General features: G+C 42.6%; 1 protein-coding gene across 1 annotated transcript in view; it reads right to left on the reverse strand.

The window, feature by feature from the left end:
• The window catches only part of LOC150090455 (adenosylhomocysteinase-like 1), a 619,708-nt gene that overhangs the window by 427,622 nt on the left and 177,041 nt on the right, over positions 1 to 15,045 (reverse strand). The window contains exon 2 of the mRNA XM_090369139.1: positions 6,043 to 6,130. Within this exon, the coding sequence (XP_090225265.1) occupies positions 6,043 to 6,109 (67 nt within the window). The 5' untranslated portion in view covers positions 6,110 to 6,130. The remainder of the gene's footprint in view (positions 1 to 6,042; positions 6,131 to 15,045) is intronic.

Consider the following 15,045-nt stretch of genomic DNA (forward strand, 5'->3'; position numbering starts at 1 on the left):
CATCCGTTTTACATGTCCATACCATGTTAGACGCTTTTCTTTGATGGTGTCAATAACAGTCTTTTTCACTTCCATTTTTTCCCTTATGTCTTCATTAGATAGGTTATATGCATATGAAAATTAAGTTTGGTGTCTAAAATCAAACCCAAGAGTCTTATGGAGTCGGTCGTCGGTATTTCTCTGCCTTTCAGTTTTAATAGAGGTTCCGGATGAAGCAATCGTAATTTACAGAAGTATATTGCTGCTGTTTCCGCTCGGTAAATTGATAGCCGTTACATTTTGTCCAAATTTCAATTTTGGTTATTGCTAATTATAGTTGTCTTTCAATGGTAGCCATGTTTGATGATTGACAGGAAATAGCAAGATCGTCTGCATACATAAGTTTCCACCGTAGCTGGGATGTCTCGAGTAACGCTACTGGTACGTAATGCAAAAAGTGTGCCACTAAAAATCGATCCCTGAGGTACTCCTTCTTGCGTGTGAATTTTGGACAGCCCATTCTGGAATCTTAAATGGAAAATCCTGAGATGAAGAAAATCCTGAATGAATCTAGGGAAGTTACCTCTCAGTCCAAGGTTGTATAAGTCTTGGAGGATTCCATATCTCCAGGTTGTGTCGAATGCTTTGGTAATATCAAAAGTTATCATTACCATGTGCTGTTTTTGACAAAAGCGTTTCGAATGTGAGCTTCGACTTTGATGTGGACATCCTTGGCCTCAATTGTACTCTTTAAGACAAGTTATTTAACGTGCTCGATAATCAGCGTACCTTTCGAAATCGTTACCATAGTTTATTTTAAAAATGTCAGAATGGTATTCATAATTTTAACAGTTACAAAACCACCCAAAGTCAGTTAAGCTTATTTCGCGGCAATTATTGAATTCGGACAATCTCAAATATTGCTGTAAATGCGTAATTAATGACAATTGTTCATGCATTTTGACTGAAACACTGTCGAAATAATGATTTAAACTAGAATCGTCCCTACATAATCACTTTTTATGATCAACGAGTTACCACATTCAACATTTAGCATTAGCATTAGTAGAGGCATTTGATGCAAAAAAGCAAGCTTATGCAGCATTAGCCAAAAAAAAAAAAAAAAAAAAATAGATAAATAAAAAATAACCACTTCCACTTCACCCCTCTGTTCGCTCGAAATACCTGTCCAGCTGAGCCTTAAATTTATTTAGGCTATCAACTTCCACTCCACGACAAGGGATGGAAGTTTATTCCACCAACCAACCACCCGCTGGCTAAAGGCAAATTTCCTCACGTCTATCCTACTCTGTCTTTTCTCAATTTGAATTTATGCCCTCTCAGGTGATTATTCTGAGCAAGAGGAAGAATCCCATCAGCATTGAGCATGCTCAAACCATTCAAGGCTTTATACACCTCTATCAGATCACCTCGCTGGTGCCTAGTCTCCAGACACTGTAATTTGCAAAACTTAAGCCTTTCTTCGTAAGAGCACCCCTTTATTCCATTCACTAATCTTGTTGCCCTTCTCTGTACTCGTTCCAGCAGCTCTACATCTTTCTTGAAATGAGGCCTTCAGACCTGTATACAGTACTCTAGGTGTGGTCTGACCATTGCCTTATACAAGGGAATAATCACCTCCTTATCCCTGCTAGAAAAATTCCTGTATATCATTGACAATACTCCATGAGCTACTCTTGCAGCCCGTCTGCACTGCTCAGAAAACTTAATATTTGCCTGCACAACCACCCCCAGGTCCCTTTTATTCTCTACAACTGTCAGTGTAGTACCACAGAGTTGATACGTTGCTCTGGGGTTGCTGTTTCCCATGTGTAGTATTTTACATTTGTCCATGTTAAACTTCATTTGTCACCTCTCAGCCCATCTGCTCAACCTTTCCAGATCCTGTTGCATCAGCATAGTGTCAGTAGTGTCCTTGACAACCCTGCCAACCTTCGCATCGTCTGCAAACTTGGACATTAAGCTTGATATGCCATCATCAATATCATTTATAAATACAGAAAACAATAACGGACCCAACACTGAGCCCTGAGGGACTCCACTAATAACATTAGTCCATGGTGAGCAGTGTCCATTGATTACCACTCTCTGTCTTCTCCCCCTGAAGCACCCCTTTAAATAGCAGCAGTTTGCCTCCAATGCCACACTGCTCCAATTTGTGCAGCAGTCTTCCATGTGCAACAGTATCAAAAGCCTTTCTAAGATCCAAGTATATAATATCAAAGTTATTCCCTGCATCCAGTTCTTTTGTGACTGCATCATAGTATCCAATCAAATTGGTCAATTTAAAATGGTACCCAGAAGGGAAACCGCATTTTAGGCCTGACGTAGCCCAGTGGTCAGGAGCAAGAGTGCATAGCACGCGTTTCTTGAGTGGACTGGGGTTCAAGCCCGTGACTACTAAATACGATAAATATTTGTGTTGACGATTTATTGTAAACTCTACTGACTTGGTTGTCGTGCCGGAGTATAAACAGAAAATTTATTTTGAGCTTCTTTAAGACAAAATCTTCCTCTTCCCCTCTGAAATCTCACGAGAATTCATCACCTAAATCAGTCTTAAAAAAAAAAAGAACATATCGTACAATTGAAAGGTAATATCAATTAAATACAATTTCTCCAAAAAGAAAACTCGTTGCTTTGAACCTGAAATAGCATTTTTCCGAGGGATTCGGCACTAATATTAAAATGAAAGTACGAACCAAATTTCTAACTTACAGCTCATTCGGTCTTATTTTCCCTGAGAATTTGAAACGTATAGTAGCAGATACCGCTACTGGACACCTATTAAACCACTTCTTTATATTTGGTGACGCTCTAACTGTTCCCGCAAATAAATAACAGCAAGCAGCTGATTCGACGTTATTTGTGAAAAGTCACACGCAGAACTGGCAAAGCAGAATGATTGCGCTGTCAGTTGTAACAGCGGGGAGTTACAGAGGAGTTCGATGTACACTTTCAAACAGAAACACGGGTTGATGAGTCAGAATTAACTTAGGAAATGGCAGGAGTGGTGGAGATTAATTTTACGCAATAAAAACTTGCGTATCCTCAACTACGGTACTCTTCAAAATGTCGAGGGAATTTATTTAAAAATTAAATAAATTAAAGAAATTAATTAATGCCGATATTTCAAGTTCACTTGAAATGGTCATCGGCAAATTAATATTTAATCTGAACTCTTCGCCTAAATATTTAACCTTCCTCATAATGCTTTGGGATTCCACTTTAAAATAAAATAGTGCGTGCAATTCACGTGATTTTTTTTCACCAGAATTACGTGTGTTTCGTATTGGTGGGGGGTCAGTGAGTACAAATGGTTTCTTTGGGAATTGGCAATGGCGGCTGGATTGAGACTGTAATCAGAGACTGCGGTCATCAGGAAGTTGGTAAAACTTTAGATTTGGATGCCCCTGGGCGTGGCCGACGAACAGTCAAAGTGAGTGACGTGGTTTTTCCTCTTGTCACGTGACTAGTCAGAGAGAAAAGGTCTGTGACAAACACAAGGTCACGTGATGGACCCGAACTAAGAAAAGTTATTGCAACTAGAAACAAAACAACGAAGGAGCAAAATAAAAAAAGGCAATAAGTGAACCTACGTTTGACTCATCGCCGAAAACGAGGTAGTAACGGTGGATGGGAGAGGCGAACTGATAAATTAAGACAAAACCCACACGTCTCTTGCTTGGATCCGTCCCGAATAAGTGGCGTAAACTAAACAACCGTTTTTCACTAAAAAAAAATGAAAGTCGATCAAAAACGAGACTTTTCCAGTTAGGTTTTTTCCTTCTGATTGCAACTATTCTCAGTTCACGGCCTTCACGTGGCCTTCTATTCGTCACATAGTCTTTCTCCGTAACTAATCACGTGACACCGGGAGGGGAAGAGCGGTCACGTCCTTCGCTTCGACTAGTCACGCACAGGGGCACCCTACTGTACTAAAGTTTTCTAAAGCATAAAGTCATCTGCAACCTTTTTCTCAATTTCTTATTCGGCTATTTTTTGCGAAACTGCTTTACCAAATCATCCGTGCTTCTACATCTGAACGAATATTCTTTTCTACGGGCGTTTTCCAAGGCTCATCTTCGAGTCCGTTATTTTCGTTATTTTATTGGCGTTAATGTCCTCGCCCTAGACTGCGGGAAATCAGATCATTTTCCCACCCCGTCCCATCGTGGGCTAATGAACACAACATTTCTATAAATAATGAATCGATCTCCGTCTAGAACAATCCACTGAAAGGTGAACGAGTAGAGTTCCTTCAGAAGAGACCAAAGTTTAAATAAACGGTGTTCGTATTCGCGTAGAAATCCAAATCGGCAAAAATTCTTCTTCAGTTTTAGTTCGTTTCTTCTTGGAATTTTTTTTTTTTTTTTTTTTTGCCCTTGTCGTTGACCCTTTGAATTTTATCGTAAGTTCATGTTTGCATTAGTGGCGAAACTACCGTAAGGCATGGTATGACAGAGGTGTCCGGGAGATCGACGGCTGGTTTCGTACGGTTGTTGAAGGTCAGATGGAGGCTCTTTGGCAGCCTGGCGAGGGGACAGAATTCATTGTTTAGACTGACCTCTAAACCTGTGGTTTCGATTGACTTTAAAATTTCGACGAAGCTGTAGAAAGTGGATCGTCCCCCGTAACTGTATAGTGGTTTCGCCCCTTTTCCCCTCATTTCTAGACATCCGGGTTCAAATCCCTTCGATGACTGCGGGTCTCTTCAATTGGTGCTGTAGTTGTTGTCGGCCCAGGAAGGACGGTTTATCGGTGAGGACAACGCGCATATCGGCACGCGAGCAACAACTGGATTGCTAAAGATGGCGCAATGGAACTGCTCGTAGTTGTTCTCTATCTGTCCACTTTACCTTGTTCCTCACATTCAGACCCCCTTCCTCTTGTTCCCCAGGCCTTCTCTTCTCTTTCTCTTTTTTTTTTTTTTTTAACTTGGTCTTCGTCCAGGACGCTCAGGCGACCCCGGCGGAGACCAGCCAGAGAATAAAGGGCAGCCGGGCTACCTCCTAGCGGTGTGTGCGGGCAACGTGAGGTCCCACCAGGGGCCCCGTGGCCAAATGCCAGGACACCCAACAGAACCTAACGCAATATGTCATATACAACAGACAACACTTTTCTGGAATTTACAGTAGTTCTGTATTTCTTCACAGCGAACATATGGCGCAGATGTGGAGAACCACAGGTGGCGTCCGACCCTAACACTACGCATACTATGCTCGTAGTCCTTCCTGGTGCTCTGTGCGTCCTGCCCACGTGTCAGGAGGGGAATCGGAACTTCCGTCTAATCAATCGGCTGCTTTCGCGACTTCAGAATACCGCCGAAATGTTTAATCGAAGAATTCATTTCTGTCGCGAGATGGCGCCACGTGGTCGGAGTGAGAAGCAGATGCGAAACGTACAAATCGTACGTCACCGGAAAGAAACGCGAACGGGACTGCCGAGAAGATCGCAATTCGCGTAAACGAATTCATTGGGGGGGGGGGGGGGCATCTTCTGGGAGATCGAGGAACAGCTGGGAAATATTCGGAATTGGGGATCGCACGTACGTTCGAATGTGCCAAGGATGCACGCGCAAGTATTTCTCTACGAGCTAAGGTGAAAGGTACAACCGTAACCATCCTCGCTATTCTACGGGGGAACGTCGTTTCAAAAGTGTGTGCGTTTTGTTTCGGGGAAACATTTTGTCGGTTGTGCGAAATTATTAAATCGGTCGAGCATTTCGATAAATCGACGTTAACATAAACTAAGCGGACGCGATAAAAACTGGCAGTTTTCTTTGACGAACCCTCGGCTGACGGGCATCGACAGGTAGCGCGGGCTCCGGGGCTAACAGCGCGACCCCCCCGGTCGTGTTTGTGTGCGTCGCGAGTTAAAAAGGAAAGTGTCGATTCTAATTATAGCAAATACATTTTAAAAAATTAAATATTTTTAAGTTTGTGGAATTTTTCCGATTTTTAAAAATGAATTTAAAAACTAATTGCGGCTCTAACTGTACCCCCCTCCCCCGGATTTCTAGAATGGCGAAGGAAGGCTTACCTGAACTGTAGCTGTCGGTGGAAGAGGCCGAAAGGGATCTGCTCCTGTAGCGAGTCCTGTTCTTCATGCCGCCCGCCAGCTTCGTATCCTGCAACACAACGAACTCGATCAGATACAGGCGCTACCGCTGCCTGCGCACGCACGCACGCGCGCACACACACACACACATACAGCACGTTCCTGTAGAAATTTTATTTCTATCGTTTGCCCTAATCGCAAGAAAAAAGAAAATAAGAAACGAATCTTATCTTCTCTCATTGAGCATTCCGCCCGTTGGACACAGAACGTAAGGTGGCCCAGTGGTCAAGGGCGAGGGGGCAGTAGCACACGCTCTTTGAGTGGCAGTAGTTCAAGCCCACATGACTGCAAAACGAGATGTATTCTAAACTACTCTGACCTGGTGATCGTGCCGGAGTGTAAGATCGCAAGAGGAAGGTCGCAAGAAGAGTCGCTGCACACATGACGAGCGTGCACGGAGTTGCCCGAATCGTGTTTACTTTGGGAGCGGGGTGCACGTGCTTGGGGGAAACGAGGAATCCTCCGAAGGATATTACAAACGCAAAGCGATATTACAAGTTAGGCGGTACAAAATGACAAGAACGGGAGGACAAACGCCTTCCTGTTCCCATTATTTTGAGACTTCCCAAAATGTGTCTGTATCGAGAAGGCACGGGTCTCTCAACCATTGTGCCTCGGCATATTGGTGTGCCGCGAGATTAGGAAAACCTGTGCCGAGTTCAACGCCACTGTTCGGGTACACCGAGAATGAACTCAAGGTCACCGCCAAATGCAGTCTATTTTAAGAGCAAAGCGGTGTTCGGAGTGATTCGAATACTGTAGTTTGCTTTTTAGATTAATTTTAAGTAAAAGAAATCACATAGATGAGAGATGTACAGAAGAAATTGCATTCCCATTTCAATCTTGTTCGATAATATGAATATAATGTCTGCGCTCGCCGTCTCTTTCCCGACTGCACGCATCCATCTACTTGTTAAAGAGACTGCGTACACTGACGACCTTGACAAGAATGTTTTTCACTTTCTGTACATCCCGAAGACATAAGTTACTAAGAACGAATTCAAAACTGATTGAAAGATTCAATAAACGAGTCATGTGTCCGCTATCGTTACACACCAATTCACATTTTTTTTTATTTTTTTTTATTTTATTGTATTTATTATTATTACGTTCATTCATCAAAAACACCAATGTGCAGAAATTAACGAGGATGGTGGATCGTACATTCATCCATCAAAACTCATTAAACAGAAAATGAGAGAAAATACACGAAGAGCAATAATTACACACAAACAGTCATTTCCACCACACCTTTTGTATGTAAAGGTCATTTGAGCCGCTAAATTAGCTCAATTGACCTTTACAAACGGCTGTAACGTGGGACCCACATTTCAGCAGGATCTAAGCGTCACCAAAACGAAGACCTGTGCACCAACGTGGCTGCTATGCCCACAGATCGCAGGAATACATGATCCTCAGCTAATCGGTATGTCAAACGCTGCCTTTATCCCATACAATTATATTCTTCCATCATCTGGTCCTCAACGCCCAAAATTCACTTCATCAAATTTCTTGTGCTAGACTATTCGATCCTTAAATGGCTTGAGAGAATAAGAGGGAATTAGAATACCATCTCTAGATCAGTGCTCTACTCGAGTTTAGACGTGATGCCTTGGAAACAACAAATTGCTGCCCAAAATGTTCTAACACTCACTAAACTCATAACCGCACGCACAGATGCCCCCAGAATGGACACCGTCAGGACTCCCACAACATCAAGACGCCGCCAAGCGGACCCTCGACTTCCACTTCAAGCAGGGCTAGACAATCTAGGTTGTCTAAGTTCCATGGAAACACTATCCAGCTTATCAACAGAGTAGTCATTGATCTTTTTCTTTTTTTTTTTTTTTATGTAAACCCCAAATACGAGAGATATTAGAACCTATAGTAGCCATAGAACCTAGTACCGTGCCTGGGTTGGAAGTTGAGAAGACAAAACAAGGTATTTGTTCACATTGGACTTGAACTACTGTAGACTGTAATTTTCAGGAAATATGTGTGAAGGAAGGTTGTTCCAGAAAATAGCAGTTGAATGAATAAACGAGGAAGATGAAAAGTTGGTTCTGTATGTTTGAAGTTGGACAGAAAATGGACAGTAAATTTCAAAACTTCGGACTGTTTCGAAAGAAAGAGAGAGCGGGAATTATAGAAGCCAATTCAGAAGAACAGTGCCCATGGAAGTATCTGTAGAAGAGGCATGCAGCAGAAACAGTACGTCTATGAGAAAGCGAGTGAAGAGACTCTGTGAGAGAGGACTCATAAATTAACCTAACTGCCCTCTTCTGAACGGAATCAAGAAGCCTAAGCGAGGTTTTGTGGGAACTACCCCAGATGCCGAGTTTTCCCTGAGAACTGGAATAAGTACGCTGTAATTCCAATGCCGAAAATTACAAAGCCTAACCTTGTGGAGCACTATAGGCCAATATCTACTGCATCTACCCTGTTAAAAGTACTGGAGAAAGCTCTGTTGCCAAAGTTGTCGAATCAGATACTGGCTGGGCAGCCTCAACAAATTCATTATTCAATGACTGCAAGATCAACAATAACCTCCTCACAGTTCAGGCCACGATACTAAATGCTTTCCAAGCCAGAAAGGAAATCGCAATAATTTATGCCGATATAAAAGCAGCTTTCGATAGTCTGGATGTACATGCCTTACTTAATCTGCTCCAACACGCCTTCCAAATAAAAGGAAATTTGCTGAAGTTCCTACAGGCCCTACTTACTTGTCGGTCCATTTATTACCGCACAGATAATCAGATCCTCCAACGCCAACTCCATGCAGGAGTTCCACAGGGTGGAGTTTTATCAGGACTCCTCTTTACCGCCATGATGATCCCGTTCTGCAACGGTAGGGATGATGTATGCACTTATGCAGATGACATTAAGATCCTAACACCCATCCAACCGTCCATGAACAACAGGGCATTGTGTGAGCAGATTAATTATAAGCTTCTGAACTTATTCGTGTACTTGGACAAATTTGGCTTGGCCCTAAATCCGCAGAAGACTGTAATCATGGTGTACTCGCTCAAAAAATCGCCTACGCTCGTACACCCGAAACTTAATGGCAAACCTATCCCAGTTGTTGAGACGCATAGAGATCTGGGAGTAACATTTGATACGAAACTTACGTTCAACTCTCATATTGACCTGACTGTAAAGAAAATGAACTACTTACGTTGGGCAACAAAACAGCACCTCTTGCACGTGAAACAGACTGCAACAACCGCACGATATTTAAGAACCACAGTGTATTCGGCCATTTTGTATGGCGCTGAATTGTGGGCGTCAGCCACCCCTACCCACATTAGGAGAATATATGCGAGTGAATTCTGGCTGCTGAAGTGGGCAAACCATAAGCACCACCTCCCTCAACAGTTAAGGACCACGCAGCTCTCTGAACAGCTTAAACTGCAGCGTTTACCAGACATCATTTCCTGGAAACGATTAATAACTACAATCAAAATGATGACTGGCACGATATCATCACCGTGCTTCTGGCAGCTTTGTGAGTGGCACATCCCGCCATCTGCATTGAGAGGCACAAAATTCTTGAGAATGAAGACCAACAGACTGAAGATGGCCGACAGGTTTATACCCGCCAGTGCGTTAGAATCAATTCAGTGCCTAACACATATCGGAATTGACCTACTAAGGCTCATAGAAGACCCGAAATATAGGAAACAAACTGCAGTGTGGCTCGCTGAGGGTACTGTTGCCTAGTAGTTGTGTGAATTTCTGTCGAACTGTGTGTACGCAATTGAATAATGTATATCTCGCACAAGTTGATCAGTGGATGTGATGTTAAGATGAACTTTTGTATTACAATTGCCAGGACTCTAGACAGAAATGTAGTGAAGAGGAATGTAGTTTAAATGTAATCTTTTCGTGTATATTTAACCTTTCTTGTATATTTTAGACATTCTTTTATTCGCATTTTATGATAATCCCCTGGCATTGTCTGCCGTGAAGGGAATTTGTCACTTACCAATGTACACCTATATTTTAAATTTGGTAGGACAAATAAAGATTTATTTATTTATGTGGGAACAACATTCCATGGCAGGGCGGATTTGCGATTTATACAGAGTGAGCAGCTGTTTGGAAGAAAAGTAACGCCGAGAGCGAAAGAGAAAACCAAGTTTTTTAGATGCAGAAGAAGCAATATTTGTATTGTGCTTGTGCCAAGAGAAATTAGAAGTCAGGGTAATCCCCAAAAGAGATATATCATTTTGCCTAGAAATCGGAGTGTCACTAAAGATAAGCATAGGAGCAGAAGAATCCTTTTTGCGAGATATAAGACAAGACTGAGTTTTAGACGGATTGAAATCAACTAAGTTGTCTTTGCCCCACTGGAGAATTGCGTTTAAGAGATCGCCATTTAAGGAATTCGTAGCAGATTTTCAAGAATTTTAAGCTAATTGAGCAGGGCAAGCTTTCTTTCAAATTGGAAATTGGAATGCAATGTGCTATCATCGTCAAACCTATGCACAGGATTTCCAGTCAATGGAAGAAGCTCATTAATATACACGACGAAACGAGTGGGGGAAAGAACTGAACCTTGGGGGACACCAGCACTAGTGGAGAAGTTAGAAGACAGAGAGCCACCTACCATCACCCTCAGTGAGCGATCAGAGAGAAAACTGGATAACCAATTACAAAAAACAGTTGGCAATGATGGAAGATGGAAGATGGAAGCTTGTTTAGAAGACCTTTATGCCAAACACGACCGAAAGCCTTTGAAATGTCAAGAGCAACTACTTGTGTTTCACCGAACTTTTCAATTGAATTAGTCCATAAATGGGTAACATAAGCCAGAACATCACCAGTGGATCGACATTGACGGAATCCATACTGGACTCCGACATTGACGGAATCCAACGTTGATCAGATGGAAGGTTTCTAGGTAGTTTAAGAGTTGGCGGTTAATTGATTTCTCCATTATTTCAGAAAAAGTAGAAGTAATTGCAATGGGACGATAATTGGATGGGAGGGATTTGTCACCCTCTTTAGGAACTGGCTGGATATGAGCAAATTTCCATGCTGGACATTACATGGATCTTTGGAATAAGAAAGTGAAAAAAGGAGGCAAAGAACAGGAGTGTGTTCAGAAGTACAGGTTTTGAGAACAAGTGGAAAAATACCATCGGGACCTGCAGCTTTCTTAGCATCAAGATTCGTCAAAATCCTTCTGCCATCCTTTTGACAGAAGATCACAGGAGGCACTGAATGGAGCGTGTTGGGAATGGTGGGAGATGTTTTACCAAGATCATTAATACATGAGTTGGAAGAAAAATGGGATGCTAAGAGGTCAGCTTTATCCTTGGCTGAAGTTACAACAGAACCATCTGGTTTGGACAGAGGTGGGAGCAAATATGGGCAAAAGTTGCGGCCAATAGCTTTGGCAAGAGACCAGAATACTCGGCTACCATTAGGGCAAGAAGCAAGTTTTCTACTCTTAGCCTGTTCAAACTCTAGTTTGGACTGATTAATAACTCCTTCACAATTGTTGCGAGCTTTGGTGTAGGTAGAAAATGAAACCGAAGAATTTGAAACAAGCCAATTACAATATACAAAGTTCTTCTCTTGAACAGCCTTCGCACATTTATTGGAAAACCAAGGTTTAGATAAAGGACGAGATTTTAAAGTGGAGTGTGGGATAAAGGATTCCATTCCTGCAAGAATAATTTCATTGACACGATCTGAGCAAACGATGACATCAGAAATTTTGAAACAGTAATCCCACCAAGGAAAAGAAGAAAAGAAGTCTCGCGGGTCATCCCATTTTGCATTCTTGTAATGCCAAACAATACGAGGTTGCGAATAGCCATGAGATAAAGGCTCCATTGGAGAAGAGACAATCACCAAGTTGTGATCTGAGGTGCCTAAAGGACCTCTCACTTTGACCGTGTACTTAGAAGGGTTGTTTGTGAAAAAAAGATCAAGAGTGTTGGCTGTATGGTTAGGATTGTCCGGAATTCTTGTAGGTAAATGAATAATCTGTGCTAGGTCATTAGTAATTGCAAAAGCCTCAGTATCTCGACCAGCTGGGTCGGTGTGACTAGAAAATGGAAGCCAGCTGGAGTTGTGAACATTAAAATCACCAAGGAAAATTACCTCACTGTTAGGAAAGTTGGACTGGAGAAAGTCAAGTTGCAAAGAGAGGAAGTCAAAGAGCTCCAAGTGATTAGTGCAGTTGGGAGAACGGTAGAGACAACAGATGAATTTGACACAATGAGGTAGAGAGATTTTGAATCAGAGAAGATCGAAAAGAAGAGATTCCAAATTAACAAGTCTCTGACAGGGAACATCGGAAAGGACATATGCACAAATACCACTTTTGAGGCGAAAGGAATCATATAGCGAATAATTTGGGCATCTGAGATGAGCAGTAGATGAATCAACCGATAACTGAGATTCTGTCAGAAAAAGTACATGGGGTTTGGCAGACTGCAAGTGGAAATGGACATTGTTGAGATTAGAATTGAAACCACGTATATTTGTGAAATGAATTAGGAAGTGCTCGGGAGGTTTAGATCTTTTCGCAGATAAGCTTGCTCTATTAATTTGACAATTCATGGTGTATTCAATAGTAAGGAAAAGTTGGTGGGACATGCTGTATGAAGTAATGAAATTTTTGGATATGGCGCGCACGTGGTAAGAATATACCCAGATCCTTGACATAACATGGCCTCGGCAATGCTCCCCGAATGCACACTACTCGGACTCTCTCCAGTCACTATCTGGCAGAGTAGAGGTAACAAGATTATACACTAGCTGATCCAGAAGCCTCCTAGAGAGTTACCAATAGGTTCCGTCCAGTGTACTAACTAGCGGCCGGCCTGCGAACACCGTTTTAGAGCTGTACTCTCGAAATGTAAGAAATATTGGATCTCGCCACGACGTTCATTGTAACCTCAAAAGTCATCAATCATACTGCATGATGGAAGAGATAGGGAAGGGTTGACCGGAACTTAGCTCTAGAGACTAAACATGGGTTCCACCACTTCAAGCTTCCAATAAGCAAAGTGGTGGTATTTCATGGGTTGATGAGAGTCATCTACCACCTAGTACTGCCTGGTAACATAGAGGGACGGCGTTCCTCCATGTGGTGTGGGCGCCACACCTCGACCCCTGCTTACGTTGGTTCACACCTGGGTGGTCACCCACCATGTAATGTGCATGGAGGTTATACCCAGGATTACTAACAGTCCCACCATCGTGAAGGTGCAAGCAGAGGATTTGGCTGTCACAGACCGTCCGGACTTCGCCGAAATTGGGTCCACTTGTCTTGAGTGTCACCCGAATATCAGTTCCATCAGCGTTTTAGACTCCCAGGTAGCAAACACAGCTTGTCTGGTCTATCTGAGAGAGTGTCTGTGACAACCTCAAGGATATAGACAAGTTGTGTGACTTAAAAGTATATTGTTTAGAAAAAGAACAGTAAACTTTCACGTGGATGGAGCTGTGACATATACTCTAAATACGATGGTGTTTCTCGTATTCTGTCTATCTTGTGAACTCCTCTGACCGTTTTCGATAGTCTTTAGCACTTTCAATTAAGTTTTCTAAAACTTTGCCCCACTGTAAAATTACCTGGAGATCGGAATTTAAGGAATTGGTAGTGTATATTCTTGTCGAATATCCACTAGCAATTTCTTTCTCAAACTGGAAAGTAAGGCAATGTGCTATTATGAGTAAAACTGTAGATAGGATTTCGTCAGTGGAAAAAGGTCATTATATATATAAAATCTTTATTGTGTTCATAGGGAGGTATACAATGTACCCTTCACGGCAGAAATGCCAGGGGCTTCACATTGGCTGGTGGACAAAGGCCTTGAGGACGGAGCCCACATCGAAGTTAGGGTTCATCCCCCAGGGCCAACAATATAATAAGTTTCAGTTAAATTATTCACAATATATTCATAAACATGTTATTATGCAGTATTTTTGACATTATATACAATGTTATACAGACATTCTTTTTTTAAATTCATTATAGTGGGACATTACTGTGCAGTTTGCCTGGTTGAGTTTAGGTCATCGAGAATCTCTCTCCGGTTCGAGATTGAACTGAACTTTTGGGGAAACGCCAGCATTAGTGGAGAAGTGGAAGAGGATTGTATCCAGTGTGACAATGAAACATTGTCAAGAATTGTGACCCGGTAGTCCTTCCTGAGTAGAACAGCAACTGAAGCGAGCAGGCGGAGAAGAAACTTGCGGATTACGTGCAGTTCCACTGCAACTATTGCCATCTCGAGGTGAGCTAAAGTTAGATAAAAGAAGACCCTTTTATCTAACTGTTCATCGGAAGTCATCAAAGAGCTATTTCTGCCCGCTGTACCCTTTACGTAACGTGCGTGATCCCTTCTCGGCAGAAGTGCGTCTAATTACTTTCCCGAGTAATCTTAGGGTCCTTCGATGAACCCGCACGAGATATCGAGTTCCGAAACGAGCGCAAACCTGCCGAAGGACGCTCGTCCTCACCGTGTCGCAATATTTAGACCTCTGCACGCGACCTACGCACACATCGCGCTAATCTAAGTCGGACGGATCGCGTCAATCTGTCGTGCCACAAGGCCAAGGTCGCCGGGGGTGATCGCAACTACCCGCTCGCATCGCGGCTCTTTCATCTCGATGAATGATGACGATTGAAGCACGAACGTGGCCGCACAAGCACGCAATTTGGCGATCCAGAAATTATCAGTCCGACAGACTTGAAAATGAAGTGAAATTAAAGAAGGCACTTCCTCCTACGTGTTGCTGGGCTCATTTATTTGCCGGTCAATCGAGGGGGAATTTAAACATGCCCGCTCAAGACGGTGCACAAACGCGCTGCGGGAAATTAAGGGACGGGACATTTCGTGAACGCCCAACAACACGATCTGTTTCAACATTCACATTTCAATACTTTAAAATAAT

This window comes from Mastigoproctus giganteus, chromosome 2 (genome assembly GCF_048544385.1).
Source record: "Mastigoproctus giganteus isolate SK-2022 chromosome 2, ASM4854438v1, whole genome shotgun sequence".
In the NCBI taxonomy this organism is placed as follows: domain Eukaryota; kingdom Metazoa; phylum Arthropoda; class Arachnida; order Uropygi; family Thelyphonidae; genus Mastigoproctus; species Mastigoproctus giganteus.